This window comes from Onychostoma macrolepis, chromosome 22 (assembly GCF_012432095.1).
Source record: "Onychostoma macrolepis isolate SWU-2019 chromosome 22, ASM1243209v1, whole genome shotgun sequence".
In the NCBI taxonomy this organism is placed as follows: domain Eukaryota; kingdom Metazoa; phylum Chordata; class Actinopteri; order Cypriniformes; family Cyprinidae; genus Onychostoma; species Onychostoma macrolepis.
This window is the reverse complement of record NC_081176.1, coordinates 13,646,110-13,668,251: the sequence shown is the minus strand read 5'-3', so window position 1 is coordinate 13,668,251 and position 22,142 is coordinate 13,646,110. Positions and strand designations below refer to the sequence as shown.

Genomic DNA, 22,142 nt, shown 5'->3' with positions numbered 1-22,142 from the left:
GATGTCACATTAAAGTTGTCATATTATGCTTTTTTACTTTTTGAATTTTAGTCAGTGTGTAGTGTGTATGTTTGGGCATAAAAAAGATCTACAAAGTTACAAATCTCAAAGTCCACTCCAAAGAGAGATAATTTAAAAATAATCCCTTTTCAAGAACTACAACAGACGGCTCGTTTGGACTACAGTGTTGTTTTCCGGGTTTTGTGATGTCACATTAGACTTTAGAATATCATTAAAGTAATTCCCGCCTATGGAAATTCGAATGTGTGGGGAGGTCGTGGTGGTAAATGCTTGGTTGAGTGCATCAGACAAGATGACGATGAAGAAGTGCTGCTGTAGCGTCATGTTTTTGCCATGTCGAAGAAAAGCTGTTTTTTTTTCACCCCCGTGCCTTTTGAATTTACTTGCAGCAGATGTTTTCTACCTCACTGGGCATTTTAACGCAGTTATTACACATGCCCCTGAATAATTATGTATGTAAATATGTATGTTCAGGGCTCCAGACTGCGACCAAATGCGACCATTTTTTCTGCCTGTGCAACTAAATTTTGTGTGTGGTCGCACTGGCACGACCACCGCATTGTTCAACTCATGTACTAACTCAAAGATGTATTTGCAGATTGTAAAAGCAGAACAGAGACAATTGTTGTAATACTGTCCCATTCTGTGCTTGCAGGTATGCATTATTGTATTTATATTGTTTTATTATTGTTACATTAATTTTCAAAGTTCACAATTTTCTTGTTCTATATAAAACATGTCTTTGGTGTTGTTATGCATTTTATTGAATGGAACAATTTAAGATATAAAAGAAAAAAAAAATACATTCTGTAACGAGTCCACGGGAGGCACTCTGAGGAGAGAATGTAAGCAGAACAGAGACAATTGTTGTAATACTGTCCCATTCTGTGCTTGCAGTAAACACCTTAAAAGAGTCTACTGGTATTGGTCCTTTTTGGTGGGTTTGGTCCTGTGGTGCATAAGAAATCTACAATATCCTTGGTCCAACATTCCACACTTCAGGTGCGTTCCATTCGACCGTAAGTAGACTGAACATTGATATGCTTCACAGGAAGTGGAGAGGGAAAATAAACAGCTGAGGCTCTGTCATTTTTTATTTTACTTTGTTTACAAGAAAATAAAGCGCTCGAGATGAGACCACTCTACAATAGTCTAAGCATACAAATTTTGACTATATTTATTAAATACATATGCTAATTATATATGCATTTTATATGTAGGACCTATTTTAAAATTAAAGTAAAATAAATTACAATATTTATTTATGTTATATCTTTGTGACCCCGTCATTGACTTTTTTTGATGACGTTTTAGGGATGCCTCCTCTGGATAAACTTTTATAGAATTTATAGATGACTTTTGCTATCCACCTTATTTTTCAACAGGGAAGTAAGTCGTTTTCTGTGAATGTACGAGACTTCTGTTTCATTACAACTGTTTGCACAAACCAGTGTGTTTATAATTAAGCTAATGCATTAAAATAATATGGTAAGACACCACTTTGCAATATCATGGAGCGAAATGAGCTGATTTGTACAGCTAAAAATAACTGGAAGCAATGACATGAAGCCAGACTCATACAATTTACAAATGGCAGTGTCTGCTCTTACAGGGAAAAAATACATATTCTTTTTAATATTTCAGTATTTAAAAAAAAACCAAAAAAAAACATTTATGTAAAATACTATATCAGCTATTCTATTTAACATGTTGTTTTGATTATTTCATGGAATAATTGAATGCCATTAAAAGAGATTAATCTGTAAACATTATTCTATGACTCAAGCCTATATACATGCATATGAATATTTATTTATTAAATTCAATCTTTAAACTGCATTTCCAGTAGGCTATAAATTCCAGTCAGCATAATCTAAGCTTTATTGGCATGTCGAGCATTTACAGTAGGTTTATTTACAGTACAAAAGTAGTCAAAACGTTATGTAAAGAGATCGAAATGAAGGGAATAAACAAATATAAAATATTATAGTAGGCTAATAATAATGATGATGATGATGATAATAATAGCTAGTAATAATATACAAATATTACAGAAAAAAGCGATCAGTTAATGGACACAGTTAGCAAGACTGTGGGATGGATAAAAATGTTTTCTCGTATTTTATTTGATGTACTTTATGTAACATTTATTCATGATAAACTTAATTCGAATGCTGTTTACATCGCATGCAATAGCCTACAGTCCGGTAGCCTATGGTTAATATAATTTAATAATTTAATTATGTAATAATTTCTATAATAATTAATATAATAATTAATATAATAATTGATATAATCATTTCTTAATTCAAAATAAAATATTAATGAATCAATCTCTGATAATCCGGGGTTGCTATGGTCACGTAGCTTTGTTTACACATTAAAGTCGTGGCCACGAGAAAAATATGTAATTCCCTCAACATAAGAAGTTGTGGCCACGACAAAACTAAGTGAACCGAAGACGTCCCCTCGCAGTCACCGTACTCACCTGCTGAACACATTGTCCTGTCTCCTGGTTGGGAAATGTGTCATTTCAAGCCCAGTTTAAAGGAGTATTTTTTTTTTTTTATTCTATTACTATTTTTTTTTAATATTATTCTATTCTATTATATTTCTAGGACTTGAGGTCACCACAACATGGTTCAGTTTGAATATGGATTTAAAGTTCTTTTCGACGTGAGACCAGTCTGGACTATTTTTGACTGTTAGGAAGAGTCTGGTGTTTGAGAGCTGTGGCGTGTTTTCATTACTATCAGCCAACTTCAGCTATGGAAAGTGTTTGGACATTGATGTACTACAGATAAGACTGTTGCACACATCAACTTTCACATGATGAAATCCTACAATCTTACATTGCTTTGTTTTTTTTTTTTTTTTTTGGGGGACTTTTGTGTATTTACATTTTTGCCTATATGTATCTGTATTAACCTGAATTGAATGTTTTCTATTTTGTATTTAATAAATTGATTTGAAATCCCTTTGACTACTGTATATTTTTGACAATACAGACATTAGTTATCCATTTCAGATGTATAGTAACTGTTTTTCCCAAAGACTTAAGTTATAGTAGCTGAAAAGTATTTAAAGTGAAACGCATGTATTGTTATAGATCAGGGGTGCATCCTGTTCCTGGAGATAACCCTAACCTAAGACTTACCCTAACCTTCAGATCCTAATTAGTTGGTTCAGGTGTGTTTGATCAGGACCAGGATTGGGTTGTAGATTAATAGTGGGCTAAGTGAGGGCTGCCCATGCAGGGCCAGCACTAAGGGGCCAACGTTTTGCCAATGACCAAATTCTCAGAGGCCCTGTGCTGGCAGCCCACTGGGGGCCCTTAGAGTAGCCCTAAGTGGGCCTGTAAACTTAATTTTCCAGTGAAGTTATTTACTCTGTGTTGAGGTCAGGCCAGGGGGTTCTGAGAATAAAAAAAAAAAAAGGCAGCTCTTCATAAATCCACCCACACACAAACACCACAATAACATGTGCTGCACATGCATTTCTATCTCGAATGTCCAAAAAACCTGCATACACCTGCTTTCCCCCAACTACATATACCATGTTGTAGTAAAGACCCCATACCCTATACCAGTGGTTCCCAACCTGGGGGGGGCGCCAGAGTTCACAGCGGGGGCGCGGGAGCAGATATACTTTGAGTAGGGCTGGGCGATAAAACGATAACTACAATTATAGTGATATAATTTTCCTCTATAAAACAAATTTGATAAACATTAAATGCAATGTTTATGCGGGAAAAGCGGAACAAAACAGCGCTACTCATTTGAACCACGCCACAAGGACCATATCTGCTCGGTTCAAACAGTGGCACAGCGCAGAGCGAGCTGACTAGAGCAGATCACGCAACCACTAAACAGCGCTGTGAGATCCAGTGAGAAGCACTTGAATTCAGCAAATAACACAAATGACTGCTATAAACTAGTATCAGTCGATATCAGTCAACTGATATAAACTAGTTTAAATCCAGATAAAACAGCGCTGACAAACAGCAGAAAAGCACTGTGTGATTACCATGTGTACGTATGGGGGGCCCATGAAAAAAAGGTTGGGAACCACTGCCCTATACCAAAGAAAAAACCCCAGACCACAACAAGTATCACGTTGACACACAAACCGAGCTGATTCTGTGACACAGTGCATATTTTTCCTCTGTTAAAAAAGAACAGCACAGGCCTTGTGAAGGCCTGATTCAAAAATTATGTAACTTTATATAAAAATTATATACTTTATTTTACTTTACATATTACACTTTGATCAACCTAACGATCCATTTTAGCAACCCCAAAAAACTCTATCAATAACTTTAGTACTGATGATAAAGTATGTCACTCTGATCCTGTACAGAATACGAAGTCATACAGAAGTAAACGGCAGTGACAAGACAACATCTCTCTGGCATCTTTGAATGTTTTCATCACACTGTTGCTGGATTAATATTTGAAAAAGCTTCTTAAAGTCAGTACTGGCTCCATGTTGTGAATACATAAATAGCTTTTAAAATCCTACATATAATTTTTATTAATAATAAATATAAACAAAGCAGCAACAAAAAAAGCGCTATATAAATGTAACAATTTATCATTTATTATTAACTCAAGGATGTGTTTTCTCCAGTGGTGTTATTAGAAAGGAGGACGTGCTAGCTTCTTGTGGACTGATGTGTAAAAAGATTCTCACATATTTTTTAGTTCTAGTTTATGAGTCATATTATTTTCAGCATTCTCTTTTTGTCCAAAAGCTTCTCTTTCTTAAAATATCAGTTCACTTAAAAATGTAAACTCCATCATAATTTACACACCCTCATGTTGTTCCAAACCTGATGACTTTCTTTTTTCCATGAACAACATGTCAATGACACAAGCTTAATTTTTAGGTGAACTGTCTATTTAAATATAATTTGTTGTGTCTACAGTTGCCCTCAATAATGCATATAAAAACAATAACATTATATTCTTTAAAAAGATTAGTTCATACAGTTTACACTCAAGCTTAAGCTCTATATTGCAAATCTGAAGTCATGGGTTGCATACATGTTACAGTAGTGGTACACAGACATGTATACAGAAATGCTGATGCAAAGATTTACTTTTAAGAGAGAGAGAGAGAGAGAGAGAGAGAGAAAACATGTAAGCACAGTTTTTACACTACTCTGAGTTTTTGTTTTACAATAGTATTCCCTCCATTAGCAATTTTTTTCCTACACCAGACTTTAAAAATTGATTAGATACTCCTGATAGACATAATTTAAAAGAGTTCCATCTGGTGTTCTATATCATTTAACTGCGTTGTGCAGATATGCATCACTGTATCTTAATTGCTCGTCATACTGGTTGAACTCACACACAGAATTTACCAAAGCAGCACCGTGCAATGCAAATAAATTTAAACAAACCACTGGCAATGCAAAGTAGACTCTTTTGTAATCTCAACTGTCCCTTTCATAAACCGATACCACATCGATATAATTCATTTGTCACACCAATATTTAGGCTACAGACTTTAGCAGTCTGACGACCATTTATAGCTCCAAAAATATGCAATTTTCCTTTAGCATACATTGATGTATGTACAGTTTTAATCACATACAAACATCTGCTTTGTTATTTATGGGTCCTTGACTTTGTCTTTGTGTCACAGCCCTCACTTTACAAACCACATCCTGTGAAACCATCAACAGTTGAACTACAATGCCAAGCTGACAGAGAAATGAAAGAATCCAATGAGATGGACACAAATATAAAAAAAAATCAAAATCAATATTGTTTGCCTACAAAACCACCACTGGCTCTGCACCAAATCAAATTTGTATCAAATCCACCTTACCTTCAATCATTGTCATCCAGGCTCCCCAGACAATGCTTCTAAATATCCCTCTCAAACAAACAAACAACAGAGATAATGTGTAAAAGTGAAGGCACAGAAAATACACAAACCACATACTATGTTTTTTAAATGAAACTGCAACACCATTATTTACATTATATCATATCTGAACATTGCAAGACTATAACAAGTTGGTTTATCTACCCATATTTACCTTTCTTAGACTGATAAGCTTAATGAGTTTCATTTTCTTATAAAATATGAAAGGTGTATAAAGGGAAAAGGATAAGAAATCCAACTCATTTAAACAAACAAATTTTTTCAACTCACCACCGGTTCTTTTCATATCTCACTTTTTAATTAGAGACGCTATAATACTTAGTGATACATCAGGGTAAAAGAGAGTCTATGATTGGCCTGTGAGAGATGCAAATATTATATATTTATTGGATAACAGAAATGCATCACAACTGTACTAAAATCATGATAAGTAGCACGCTTCTAGGCCCAATTTTTATTTAATAATACGTTATACAAAACCCATTTAGAACTACAAAAAAAAAAAAAAAAAAAGTGTACAAATATTTTTAGTTTTGTGAAAAATTACATTCGTTTATCTTAAAGTTACTTTCTTTTATATTTAGACCATAATAAATAAAAATAACTGAGTTGAATATGCATAGAAATATTGAACTGCTATACGTCTATGCCTATTTTCATTGGCCATAGACACATTTTCATTGTAATGTTTTCAGATACTTTTCATATAATATTCATCTAAAACGTAACATTAGAACCTTTTTCCTTTTTCAAAAACACTGTCTGTTAGAGTCCTCATATACCTGTGCTCTCCTCTTCTGTTTAGCTCAGGATCTGATGTCATAAATCACTGAAGCAACAGTAGCCACGCCCACCACAGCAGAGAGGACCAATCGGATCACAGCTTCAGTGAAACCACAACACTGGACAGATTCTGAGGGAGGAACTTGAAGAACACGGAAACATTAGTGCAGTTTAACTAACTCTTTTAAACAGATACTGGCTGAATCTTTTTTGAGTGCAAGTTAAAATAATAATATATTTTATGCTGGATACCTGCATAAATACAACTCAGGTTATAAATCAATAATTAATTTTATTTTTTTAATAACTAGATATCTAGAAAGTACAGAATCCAGAAATCTGTAATTAATCTTATCATTTTCATTAATAAAGTAAATTTAACAAAACATTTTTCATGAATAAACCTGTAAGGGCCACAGATAATCTCTAATATAATCAGCATAGCCTGTATTTACATCACTGCTGATGTACCTTCACACATGTGACAGACTTCACTGATGTCCAGATGTTGAGTCTGGTTTCTGATGGGATTGTTGATCACACAGCTGTAGGTGTTTTTCTCCTGATATTCCACCTCCAGAGGAAGAGAGAGACTGATGCTGAGATCAGACACACTGATGCTGGACAATAAACTGTTTCCTTTGAACCAGGAGAGAGTCACATGACTCACATTCAACACTGAACACAGCAGCGAACAATACTGGTTTGAAGATGATGATGATGAAGAAGAACAATTTGAAGTACTTCTGGCGATGACTGGAATGGGCAAATGGGCTAAAAAAGGGCAAAATTGCTATGTTTTTTTATGAGAAATATTATTGTTATATGAGATTTTCAGTTCAAAAGCAAAATGAAGTGTATAGTCATGACATAAGTTAATGAACAGTTCTCACCATAGACAGTAAGATTGAACCTCTTGTATGAAGTTCCTCTGTGACTGAAGAACTGTAGTTTATAAAGTCCAGTGTGTTCAGTTCTGATGTTTCTGATGGTCATAGATCCAGTTTGACTGTCCACACTGAGTCTATCTCTGAATTTATCTTTGTTGTCATATACAGAAATGATCTGCTTATAGATTTCTGCTATACGAGTGTCTCGAGGTCCAAACATCCACAGTATCTGATCATCTCTCTGTATTTCAGTAACATCAGTGTGTAGAGTGACAGAATCTCCCTCAGTCACTGATACTGACTTAACTGCATTTGTATCCACACCTAAAATAAAACCGCATCTTAATAACTGGAGCAAATTAATATGAAGGGTTTATTATTTAGTGTATTGGTAACATGTAACAAGTGTAGGTATATAAGCAACAACAGCATGTCGTTTAATGCTTATTTGGACTGATTTACAAATCATTAAAAGTTACTTTTCTGTAAACTAACTAGACAAAAAGCAATATAAATAATAAGAATTATCTTACCCCCCAAACAAATGAAAAACATGATGTAAAGCCACATGTTGGTTAAGGTCTGATTGACTTGTATTGCTGTGAGTCTCTGTAGTGGTTTCAGTGAAGTGGAGTGAAATTTAGGCAATGACTGGTGACGTCATTACTGCTACTGCTATGGGGTGGATTCAGTCTGAGATGAAACTCAGCCAGACATAATTTTTAGCTAGGTTTTGTTAAGCATGAATACATTTAAGAGAACAACTGGGCTTATGCATTGTGTACATTCATGTGTATCAGATGACTGTGGCTCGATTATTACTGAGTATAGGCCTACTAGCAGAAAACAGTGTTTTGTTTTGTTTTGTTTTCATTGTAAGCAAGCTTTCTTCATACAAATTAACTATTTATGTTGTCTGTTTACCTTTTAAAAACATTAGAAATAAAGCAACATTTGAATGTATTCATTTTTAACCTGTTCACTGTGGTTTGCGTTAGACTGGTGTTGTGTACGCGAAACAGCATTAGCGGTTAGTAGGGATGGGGAAGTGAAGCCTCAAAGCACTGAGAGTTCCTCTGATTATTCCGGGAAAAGGTTCAACGTTTCTAGAGTGTCGAAACAGCGCCATCTGGTAGGTTAGTAAAAAATAAAGCAGCCAAAAGCATGTGAAGCTCTGTGGGATGAGCAGCTCACACACTCCGTAGAAAGTTTTACTTTGTAGCCTACAATAGTTTATGCCTTATTTCTACATGTGTTACCACACGTTTTTATTCTAGGTATGTCAGGTAAGTTGATATTGTTAACGTAATGAAAACGGGCCATTAAGTTGCAACAACAGTAGGCCACACACTTCGGTAGATGTTTTTCGTTCCAAACATCTACCGAAAGTAGCCTTTTAATGTCGTGTATTTCTTCAAGCCAAACACACACGGACAGAAAACATGAGTTTTCACTGTGGGGCTGATATGGGATATTTGCTAACAATATCTAAACAAAATAGTTCTATTCAATGTGTTTGATATATAAAGACTGTAACCGTAGTGAATGAGTGTTGTCCAGTCATATGAAAAGGCAAATTCACCAGGCAATCTCACCAGAAGATGGCGCCAGAAGCTGAATCATCCATCCATTTATTTTTCAAACCGCTGTTCGGTTAAGGGGTTGTGGCTAGAAGGGATACAGCTCCGACCGGAAACTAACAATAAATTAAGTTTTCTACACCTACCCCAACTCTAAACCTACCCCTTACAATAATGCAAAAACAGTAATTATTGTTGTACAGTGTGACAAAAATAACGCTATATTGATGTGCGCATGCCCAGTGTGCATTCCAAAAGAAGTGAAACAAGTAGTAGGAAAGAGGAAATAATAACAAATATTGTGCCCTAGTACAACCTTTAGGGTGACTACCCAGATCTTTCGGTTTCATCACTATCCCACCAGATCATCATCGTAAGTACGTGTTTTTTTTTTTTTGTTTTGTTTTTGATGGATTTCTTGCTAATGGGTCATTCTATGGAAATGTCAATTTTTCTGTCCCTAGCCTTTACAGAAATAATAGTAAGTAAATTATAATATTAATATTAATAATTAATATTATTAATAATAATAATAATAATAATAATAATAAGACCAAAGCACCCCCAAAAATAAAGAAGATGAAATAAACAAAATATAAAAAACAAACAAACAAAAACATTTGACTCATTACGCATGCATAACATGCAAAGCAATACAACATGACATGATTTGCAGTCGCACTTTTCCTAATGTCATAGCATTTTATTTTAAAAATTGATCTGTTCCTTCTATGGGATTTTTTATCCATTTAACTATCCAGGGCAAAAACCACAAGTCTGGTCACTTAGGCCTGTGCCCGACTAAAGATTCTTCTAGTCAACTAGTCGCACGTTTATGTTAAATTGATTAATAAAATAACCTAAACCATCATTTAATATAGGCTAGGCATACTATTATAGCCGATTCCGCACTCAAATTGACCTGTATTGGATTCAATAATTCCACAAAAATTACGATATGAAAAAAAAAAAAAAAACATACAATCAATAAACTTTTAACATCAATACTTTTCACACATTAAAAAGAGAAAGAATATCTTAATTTTATGATTTATAAAAATGTTTTTAACCACTATTTCTGACTGCCCCCCTCCCCCACATCTGTGAGATGTTTGCAATTACACATTTTTCAATGATAATATCTTAGTCTAAACGTAAAGTAATCTTGACAAACTATATATCATTTGAAAGGTTTCGGACTCTAGTTTTCATTTTCATGACTGTTTTTCAAAACAAAACAAAAAATGACAGAGCAATAGATAAATATTGATTCTCCATTTTTGATATGGTGCCAAACACACTCTTATTCTATACGTATGTTTTTTATGTGTTTTAGAGATTGAATTCAAATCAAATATTAAAGTTACTGCCCAAACTATTTCTGAATAGGATGTCTACTTCATAAATATTTAGAAAATTATGGAAATATATGGCTCAGAACACTCAAAAAATAAATGGAAATCAAGTGTCCCTGCATCATCTAGTGGAAATTGCAGCCACAAAATCGTACTTAAAAGTTCATTTTATTTTCAGATATCAACCTAAAATTTGGCACAAAACTTGTTCAGATGATTGGCGTTGATTTTCTTGAAGATTTGGAGGTAAACATGTTTTGTAAAATTTATATTTTATATAAAATATATATTTTTATATTTTACATTTTCATTCATTTAAACTTCTATAACTTTTTATAAACTTACTTTTATAACTGTTTTTTTTTTTTTCTACAATAATTTGTCATGTTTCACCTTTAAAAAGATACCAATCTTAAGTCTGTGCTCCGAAGTATTCAAGTTTTATAACAATTTTAGCTGGAAAAGTCATTTTTATGTCTATGCTCAAAAAGTAGGACTTACAGTTAAAAGGCTAAACAGTTTTGTTTTCACAAACTTTTAAATGAAAAAGTTGTTGAACTGATCTAGACACTGACACTAGGAGGCACTTCAGGACTAGAGTTGAGGAGCTCTGACATACAACAAAGGAATTTGTTATTTTGTGTCTGTAAGTTGCTTTTGAATGGCTGTCTATGCGGGTCAAATTGATAAAATAATAGCATCACAAACGTATACAAATTTCTGTATGTACATTTCACAACACCAGTGTGTTGAAACTGTGTATGTATGTTCATGATCCTAAATGAAAAAGTAACAAAATTTCAAGAAAAACAACATGAGTTAAATAGTATTTCAGATAGATTGAAAAAAAAAAAAGATAGCTAATTTTTACCATCTGTGGCTGACAAAATATTTTTCTGTATTGAAATGAGCGGGGAAAAGCTTTTTTTTTTTTTTTTTAGCTTCATAGGATAGTAAAAAACTAAAACAATGAAATATAACCAATAAATATTATTTTGGGTCTATAGAGTTGCCTTAGAACATTAAAACAGGCGAGTCAAATTGACCCGGGAACAGTACGAACGTAACAAAAATTGTGGACATGTCAAAACACATCAGCTTGTTGAAACTTTCCATGCATGTTCATGACCCTAAATGAGAAAAAGTCACAAATCTTCAAGAAAAAAAAAAACATAAGTTCCGACAAACATATTTCATAAAAAAAACATTTATATATTTAACAACAATTTTCAATCATAAAGGTTAAGACAACAGTTCAATATTTCATTATAACTGAATTAAAAAATAAATAATAATTCATAAATGAACTCAACAATAACTCAATAGCCTTAAAATAAGTAATAATTAAAAAAAAATTAATACAGCAATAACATACTGTTACAGTTAGGGCCGCACACTGAGGTAAGTTGTAATCAGAAATGGTGTTTATTGAACAGGTTGAGCCAAGCAGAGAAGTGAGTAGGTGATCTGAGGTGAGTAGTTGATCTTGAGAATGCCTCCGGGCGAATGAGGATGATAGTAACTGCGTTCTCTTACACAGGGCAGTCGGGATGACGAGACGAGGGGTTCCACAACGGCACACACACACTCAGACGACAGAAGTTCTGGGAGGAGTGGACAACACAAGGATGCAGAGACAAAAGGTGAGGCACAAACGGTAAGTATGCTCATACAAAGGATATCTTGAAGAGCAGGTCTTCCAAGGAAGGAGTCCACCTTGTATAAACAAGACCGGACATAGGTGTGTGTGACGTGAGGGTATAAATACTGGTGTTGATTGCTGATGTGATTGTGTGCAGGTGAGCATGATTAATATTCTGGTGATGTGGAACACTGTGATTGGTGGGGTGTAGGGCCTGACTGATCCGTGACACATACTTGTCTATATACTTTCGATGTCCATCAATTCCACAAAAGAGTCTCCATCTAGACTCTCCAAAAAGTCATAGAACACTTTCCAGATGGACCAAAATACAGTTTTTCAAAAAGTATGTAATCTTTTCTAAGGCAAGGCATGAGGTCATCCCCTTTATCCATTGAGACACGTCAGAACATGCAATTACACGTTTAGCTTCCAGCAAACAAAGAATTAACAACAATCTTTCATGTTTGGCAATTTTAAAGTTCAGAGGACTAATATGTAATATACACCTGGGATCAAGAGGAATTACTTTACCAATGATTTGACTTATAATATTCAATATTTTAACCCAAAAACAATTAACTTTAGTACATTCCCACATATAATGGAATAAATTTCCCTTTTCTTGTTTACATTATCAGGAATATTCGGGTTGAAGTGATGTAACTTAACTGAAGTGATATATTGTCTACTCAACCATTTATACTGAAGCAGTCTCAAATGGTATAGTCATTATCTGAGTTTGGGCTTTTAAACATGCTATTTGCCACTCTTTCTCAGTTATATCAGCCTGCAGGTCAGAAACCCCATGCTTGAAGTCTGTCATTAAATGATTCTTTAGATTTGGCCACAAACTGTTTATACTGTATAACACCGATACCTGGCCTCTACCTTTCAAACAGTTAAGTGTAATATTTTTCCAAAGTAGAAAGAGGAGGCTCAACCAAACTTTGGTCTTGTCTATATATATATATATATATATATTACAAAATATCACACAGGAAATTAATATTTAATGTTATATGATAATTTGTTCATTGCATTTAATAGATTACACTTTCAGTAACAAATATTTGCAATTGGTTTGTTAAATGTGTTTTAGCTGGAGTGAGTTATTATGGGGTGTTTCTCAGCTGGACGGCTGCATCTAGCAAGGCTGTGTCCTTCATACCAATCCTTCATAGTAGGCTAGACTCCTCCTCATAATTAAAGGTGCTGTATGTAGGATTGACAGGATTGCGGTCCAAATTCATAATATTGGAGAGGTTTTTTTTCACCCGGCCTTTCCTCCACAGACTTGACGCACATGCAGGTTGCCAGATTAAGGACACCAACAGAAACGAGCGCACATGCCGATTAATTAAATTAAATACGCTGTGTTTTCCGCCAACTGGCAACCCGGGGTGCCAAAATACATTTGGGTAAACTGGCAGTGGGCGAGTTTCACAAACCATAACAAACACAGACATGCCGGGGCCGGAATGCACATTTTCAAAGGAGAATAACTGAGTGTAGAATTGTTTTTCAGATAAACAAGTATGTTAATTTAGCATGTTTCTTAAATATCTGCAAACATATTATGGTATTTTTATGCTTTAGTAGAGTCAAAATCCTACATACAGCACCTTTAAATACTAGAATGACATATAGTAAAGGACTTTCTGTTAATGCAATACAATGAATATCAAGTCGAGTCTTTCCTTTGAAATCAGGGTCTATCAGCTATATTAAGTACATGCAAACAACATTAAATTGTGTATAGAATGCTTAATAAATAAATAAATGAATGAATGAATAAATAAATAAAAGTTAAATTAAAAGTTAAATTTTAAATTAAAAAGAAGCCGCCATTGTATATGTTAGTATATTATTTAGTATGTTAATTCATTTAAAATACCAGTTTTTGCATTGCAGATGCTGATGGATGAGTAGCGGGGTGATGAACAGGACGAGCAGACAGAAGATGACGACAGGTTTCTAATAGCAAACAACAGTTAAGGATTCCAATACATTTAAATGAGTCAGTGCTTATAGAGTTAAAGACAAGTCTATGCAAAGACGTGGTGTGTGCTGTGCTGTGATTAAACAAAATCCTTGATGAGCTGGTGATACCGTCAATGTGCATTATAATAACAGTTAACAGGTGTATGAATGGAATAATGGGAAATGAAGTCTATACAGAATAAAGGGAAAGAACTGGGTGAAAACCGGGACTAAACAAGACCTTTTAATTCACAGCCTATCACATACTCACTGTTCTCATTCTCCTTTAGAATTATACTTTTTTTGATGCAGTTAGATCGAAAATGATTGACTTGGCCTCATGAGACCAGAGTATCTGTTGCCAGAAATCTATATTTTATAAAAATGGTGCTTGGAAAAGGCTAAATTAGTTTATTGCGCTTTAACTACAGTAGTTTCTACAGTACATTCTTGTGTGGATAAACAATCATGTTTTGTCACTTCATAAACACAGTTCACAAACACAAAGCATGGTAATAGGGCAAACAATTCCATTTTTAATGGTTTCCCTGTAAATTTCCATCCTTACGTTATTTTCGACTAATTCATTAGAACGTAATAAAATCATGTGATCAAACACAACAGTTATACAACTTTATTTCATTTCTTTATCTCATCCATGAACATGATTTATGATTCCTGTCTGATTGATTTCCATCGGCTGTAGTGGTGAAGACAACAACTGCCATAATTCCCCGCTCCTTCACAGCGTCATCAAGCTATGCCATTGTTGTTTTGAATATCCAACCATTAGCCAAGAAATGTTCATACTGTGCCTTTAATTATGCATGTATTTTGTCCATTGCATGATATCAATTTACACCTCCTTTTACAAAGAGACATTATTAGTTGTAGCCGTTCAACATATAATTATAATTTTAGATAATTCCTGGCTGTGACCTGAGCCACCAGTCTTTATGGTACTCTTAAAAAGTAATAACCTCCAACTTTGAAAATGGGATTTTACAGTCCATCTTGTAAAACACTGTCCTTTTCATATATTTTTAAGATGGTGTTAACAGGAAAATCTTTATACTGTGCCTTCAGTTTGTTTGTAAACTTTTCTCTTATTTCCTCCAACCTACTGATCTATAATAGAGAAATAGATCAGTGCTTTTCAAAAGATACAAATATGTACCATTTAGTTATTAATACATATGTACACTCAATAAAGTACTTATATGCACCTTTTGGGGTAAGCTTTAACTTTCAGGAAGGTGTACTCATTTTTGCAACAAAATGTTATCACTTTGATCTGAAAATCTGAAAATATTGATATGCATCTTTGATATCAACCAGATCAACCAGACTTGCTAGAACATTGAAAGCCCACTTTGTCTTCTATGTAAACAGTAATTGCTTCATTTGTTTCAGTGGGGCATATTATGTATCACTTCAAAACCTGTTTTACTAGGTTGCATAACGGGCTGTGTAGATCGATGCGTGATTTGATGAAGAGCAGACTTGCTTTTCCGTTGGACACTCTTTCTCTGAAAATGAAGCATTGGCTTTTGTTTAGTCTGTGCTTATTAGGTGGTAAGTTGACCTTGCTTTGTTTTTATGATTCTACATTAGAGCTTTGATTCTGAAAACATGCAATATTTTCAACAGTCAGTACATTGTTACTTATTCAACTGTCTTTTGATCCAGACACTCAACATATATTGAATTTGATGTGTCTGTGAGCATATTATAGAATGAGGGAAACATGTGAAGCTCTGTATAATGTTTTATGGCATGCAATCACAACGCCGCAATGTAGCAGATACAGCTATTAGCTACTTTAAAGCATCAAACTGCTTTTAATCACACTCCTTTGACAGTTCTTCCCATTTACCTTAACTTTTCTAAAATACTATAAGAACAAGTAAACACTGTTAAGATTGTTTCCTTGTTTTGCAGTATACGAAGTCACCAAGTAAGTTGGTGTTATAACTTGTTAGTATTTTGCATGCCAATCAGCTTTGTAATCTGTTACAGCAACATAGATATGGTTATACTTTAGTTTGTGAAACTACTTAAAATAATAAAAATTAAAACAAAAGAACATGTTTTTCTTTAAACCAACATGGTGATACATCAAAAGCGTGTTTCACATACACCCCAACGTGCTTACCGTCACTAATCGTGTCATCATATGATTGGCTGGACTACCTATCTGTTTTTGTCTCTTTTTCGATTTTCATGTACTTTTTGATTCAGAAAGATTTGTTATGATGTTGTGATATCAGAGCATCAGAGTTTTTTTGTTTGTTTGTTTGTTTTTTTAAATGTGTATGAAAAATACATAGTCATGTCCAAACAGTGGCCATTACTTCCTCTTTTGAGGATTTTGGGTAGTGTAGTTTTTGGGCTGTTAAAAGAAATTGTTTTTACAATAGCATATTCAACTTATTTTAATGATCTGTTTTGGGAAGCTAAAAATAACTGGAAGCGAGTTACACCGGAAGCCTCGTACATTCAAATTACAAACGATGGCACCCAATCTCACTGTAAAAATTAGGTGGATAATGAGATTTGGTATTAAACCAATAACAAAAGAACAGGAACAGAACTACAAACTAAATGGTGAAATTTACAAAACAAGAGCACAAGGAAGGACATATACAGTTCTGGTTATGTGGCTATTAGAGTTCACTGATTTTCATAAAATGACTGCGCATGTCTCAGCATATTTAATGCTTTGCATACTGAGTAGCCTTGTCCTCTTCTTTTTTCAAGAAGACAAGTGAACCCCACAAATGTGTATGGTTTTGTGTTCTATATATCACTGTAAAAACTATTTTGTGGTGAAGTAAATACAAACAAATGTAATTTCTACATTAAATAATTTAGTTCAGAAAAGAATTTAAAAAAAATGTAAGAATTCTATATTAGTACTCAATTTAAGCCTGTAGAAATGTATAAGTACATAATTTATAATAACTTATAAGTATATTTTACTTGGAATTGTTTGTTATGTTTACAAGGAGTATTTAAGTAGATATCAAAGTTATGATCCCGTTTTTCCTATGGCATGAATAATTAAAATGTTAAATTTTTCGGTTTTCGAGTTGTATTTACATTGTTTTATGGTTGCTTTTGTTGTTAGGTTAAGTAACTTGCTGTTTTGTGACATCTGGAGTTCATTTTCTACTCAAAATGATCCATTCATACTCATACACTATTCACTAATTGTTACCGTCATTGTGTATGGTGTACCAAGTATTGAGGTCTCTGTGTTCATTGGGGTAATAATTATATTAAGTGGACATATCATCTTAAAAGGATAACAAACTGTCTACTAACTTGCAGATTTTACTTAATTCAATACTTAAATTTTACTTAAAATATATGTGTGCAAAAGAAAGATGAAGTAAATCTTTTTTTTTTTTTTTTACAGTGATGAGCGTTACTTAAGTAAAATTTATAAACAAAGAGTCAATAAAATTTACTGGGAATTCCCAGTAAATTCTCAGAAAGCTGCTAATAATTATGTTTAATAATATGTTACAAATTTTTGTAAATTAAGTAGCCTTTTCTGAGTGAAAAATTGTTTCGAAGTTTTTTTCAAGTAAATCCTACTCCAATGTTTTTTCGTGTACGATTATGCTGTTTTACATGGCTTTGGATACAAATTGTCAAGTAAAGTCCTTGTTTTTAAAAATCCTTTTAAAGATCATGCCAGTGATTCGTGTTGATGTTGAGTGACTCAGTTTGTAAAATCATTCATAGTAGTTCAGGTGATTTGCAAATTCTTTTTGACATGATTTACTATTTTCCTGTGTTCTCAGTTTTTGTTCGCATTTTAGCCCCACATCAAGAGGGTGATTTTATGCCAGGTACTGGCAAGAGGTTTTTGTCTTTTGTAGAAGTAGAAACTTAAACTGTTTCCTGATGTGTTTCAGGTGTGTTTGGCACTGATACAGATGAAGGAGTATCAGTCACTGAGGGAGATTCTGTTACTCTAAACACTGATGTTACTGAAGTACTGAGAGATGATCAGATACTGTGGATGTTTGGACCTCTAGAGATTCGTATAGCTGAAATCAAAAATCAGACCATTGGTATGTTTGACACCAATGAAATATTTAGAGACAGACTCCAGATGGACAATCAAACTGGATCTCTGACCATCAGAAGCATCAGAACTGATCACACTGGACTTTATACACTACAGATCATCAGCAACAGAGGAACTTCATACAAGAGATTCAGTGTTACTGTCTATGGTGAGTAAAGTATTTTAGTATATTTTACCTTGTGCACATTTCTCAAAAAAATAAATAGAAAATAATCAGTTTTAGCCAAACATTACAGATTACAGTAAAACAATTATTTCTGTTACTGTCTTTACATATAGTAAAAGGGAAAATATGTAATGATTATTCTAGTGTTGTGTGTGTTACCCTGAGTTTTGATTTTGTATCATTATGTTACTTAATAACATAAACTGTAAAATATAGATACCAATATCTTATAGTGCCTGAAACATTATAACTGTAATTTTTATAGTGCAGTTCTGACAACCGTTTCTTGAATCACAACACCTTTATTATTCTGGTTTTATTTTAAAAAAAATCTGGAGTTGCAGTGTTAACACAGGCATATTTCACTATTACATTTCCGATTTTAGATCTGTTTTTGATATCAAAATGTCAAATACTATATTTTTGTATATTTAGTACATAGATTTTTTTTTGTTTTTGTTTTTGTTAGAGTTGTCTGTGTTTTTGTTAGAGTTACTGGAAAAGACACACTGATCTGATCATCTTAAAAAAAAGGGGAAATCATGAAAAAGTATTTTGTCTCGAGTGTTTGATCAAATAATTGGCATTTTTGTTAATGCATGTGATGAACTCATGAATCAGGAACATTTTGCAATTTTGTTTAGGAAAGTGGTGGTAGTGTTATTTAGAGTTTTGGAAGGAAAATAAAAAGCCTTCAATATTTTATGATGAACCAAGATTAACAGCCTCTCATTGTAGTGTGACCTTTAAGATAGTGAAAAAGTAGAAGATTAATTTAAATCTTAATTAATCTAATTTAAAATATTATTTTCTTATTTTATACCCTCATATTTTCCAGCTCGTCTGCCTGTTCCTGTCATCTCCAGAAACTCTTCAAAGTGTTCTTCATCATCATCAGGATCATCCGTGTCCAGATGTTCGCTGCTGTGTTCAGCTGTGAATTTGAGTCATGTGACTCTCTCCTGGTACAAAGGAAACAGTTTATTGTCCAGCATCAGTGTGTCTGATCTCAGCATCAGTCTCTCTCTTCCTCTGGAGGTGGAATATCAGGAGAAAACACCTACAGCTGTGTGATCAACAATCCCATCAGAAACCAGACCACACATCTGGACAACAGTGGACTCTGTCACACATGTGCAGGTACATCAGTGCTGCTGATATCAACTGATCATTTACAGAAATGATCTGTTATTGACTTAAAAGTAAAATTTATGTCACAAGTAGTCAGTATTTTATTTATTATTTACTGTTTTAAATGACTATATCGCACCAAATGAATGTTTTTTTTTTTTTTTTTTCGATGATGATTAAAGTTGATGATTAAAATGCAGAACAATTCATCTCTTTCCCTTATTCAGAAAGTTGGACTGGCAGGATCCAGTTACACTAATTACTATTTTCTATTTGTCCATAACAGAAATACCTCAGCGTTCATATCTCGTGACAGTGGTGGTGGTTGTGCTGCTGCTGCTGCTGCTGCTGCTGCTGTTTATAGGACGTGAGGGTTTGAATTGGTATAGAAAGCGTGAAAAGGGAAGGCAAGTATCTCTTTTCTCAGCTGTTTTGTTAATTACTATTTTTAGATTTACAAATGAAGAGTTCAGATGCAAAAGCCTTTAAGTGCCGTCTGAAATTATCTTAGAGGCTTTTGCATCTGAACTCTTCAAATGGTCTTCATCCTTCCTTCACATATGAAGCCATGCCTTTCAGATTAGTGTTTATTTGCTCAAGTGATATTTATGCCTGTGCTTTTTGTATGTTAATAAAGTGCTATGACTCAATGTGTTCATTCATGCTACAGAATTCATACACACTATCAGAATGGAATGGTTTAGTGGCATGGGTTTAAGGGTGGGTTAAGGTGTAAGGGATGGGTCAACAGTGTAATTATAAATGTAATTACAGATATTAATTACAGATGTAATTACATATATGTATTTTTAAAAATATAAGTACAATGTAAAAACATGTATGTACACAATAAGCGCATTGTACCAAATGATTAATTTAAATGTAAGTACATAATAGTTAAGGTCACCTAATATAAAGTGGGACCTTTTCTCTTTTAAGATTATTTCTATGTTCTCTTACAGGAGGCTGAGTGAAGAGAGCTCAGTGTCTTCTGATGAACGAAGAGAATTAAATAACAGGCCATTCTCCTAATGGGAGCAGCCATAGGAGAGAGAGACCATTCTGTCAGAGAGAGAGAGAGAGAGATCAATCATTCAGTCTGTCTGGAATGTGGAATGTGGTATGTCTGTGGTATGGATCTCTTTAACCTTCTGGTGTTCTTCATTCATTTTTGCCCCCAAAATTTAGTTTTTCTTTTAGAATTTTCTTCTTTCTCGGAATGGTAGGAAACTAGGCTAAAGTTTTGCCCCTTGCTATATAAACACACACACAAAATCAAGGTCATGATTCAAAACATGTAGTGGAAACATTTGATACTGCGCCCAAACAAAATCTTATTGAAAGCTTATTTTTTATTATATATATATATATATATATATATTTTTTTTTTTTTTTTTTTTTTTTTATTATTATTTTTTTTTTTTGAGATATTGACCTCAAATTTGGAACACACTATTTTTATGCATTTTTCATGACAATAAACTTAAAACTTACCTTTTTTTAATTTCACTCTTTTAATTGCATAGGCCTGGTTTCATAGACAGGGCATAGACTAAGCCAGGAAACCACCAAATTTAAATCTGTGCTCCAATGCATTCAAGATTTACGACTGTTTGTTTAATTTTAATTTGATCAAAATATAAATTAAATGTTTTATGCCATCATTTGATTATCAGAAAAGTTAAAGTAGCTTACATAGCACATCATTTCTGAAATAAATAAATAAATACATGAATAAATAAATAAAAAAATAAAATGGTCCAATTTTTGTTTAAAAAATGTTTTGGAAAATGGAAAATGAATCTGAATGAATGAAGGAATGAATGAATGAAACAGAATTTAAGAAAAAATAAAACATTTTAACATTTTAAATTTAGATTTTTGTTTAACTTGTAATAACATTTTTATGATTTCAATTAATTAGACCTGCTTTTTTATTAATAAAATTTAATTTAACCATTAAACAGAGTCCAGAAAAATTAAAATTAAAAATTAAAATAAAAAAATAAAAATGTTCATAGGGCCCTTATGAGTGTATTTTCCTTATACATTTTAAACAATATAGGCTTTTTCAAAAAACCTCTCCTTTTCTTACTAATTGAAGTTCTCTCAATTTATGTTTTACAGTTTGTCAATTGATATAAGCTTTTGTATATGTGCACCCCTTGAAAGCCTGAAGTCACAGAGCCCCTATTTACAAATCCCAATTTAACACCTGATTGCAAACATATAATTTAGTAGCGTAAAATCCCCTACAAATACAAAATATCAAAATATTAAATTTAAAGAAAAAACATTAAAGAACTAAAACATGTTACATTCATTTAACTCGAAACAAACAAACAAAAATAATAATACTGATTTTTGACTGCCACACGTGCAACACCAGAAGGTTAAGATTTTATTAAATTTTCCGTATTTAAGTGCTTTTTTTCTTTGAAGGATATGATGTCATACCAATGTATTATTCTGTACAATGTATAGAACAGTGCAATATGTTTTATTAATTTAATCTCATATAAATATTTTTAATGTTTGTTACAGTATTTTATTATTTCAGTATCAAATATATATTTTGTACGGAGCCCTTT

General features: G+C 33.3%; 1 protein-coding gene and 1 pseudogene across 2 annotated transcripts; one reads left to right on the top strand and one right to left on the bottom strand.

The window, feature by feature from the left end:
- Positions 1-6,237: 6,237 nt before the first annotated feature.
- On the bottom strand, positions 6,238-9,283 carry LOC131529931 (SLAM family member 5-like). 2 transcript variants are annotated; one of them, XM_058759937.1, is made up of 4 exons: positions 9,188-9,283; positions 7,596-7,916; positions 7,174-7,476; positions 6,238-6,844 (listed from the first exon to the last, which is right to left on the bottom strand). In XM_058759937.1, exons 1-4 carry the CDS (start codon positions 9,213-9,215, stop codon positions 6,726-6,728), a joined length of 771 nt encoding a protein of 256 aa, XP_058615920.1. In that variant the 5' UTR covers positions 9,216-9,283; the 3' UTR covers positions 6,238-6,725. The 2 variants fall into 2 exon arrangements, with proteins under 2 accessions (XP_058615920.1, XP_058615919.1); XM_058759936.1 differs by lacking the exon at positions 9,188-9,283 and adding an exon at positions 8,126-8,301.
- A 6,348-nt stretch (positions 9,284-15,631) lies between these two features.
- Positions 15,632-20,888, top strand: LOC131529927 (SLAM family member 9-like; annotated as a pseudogene).
- Positions 20,889-22,142: the final 1,254 nt, after the last annotated feature.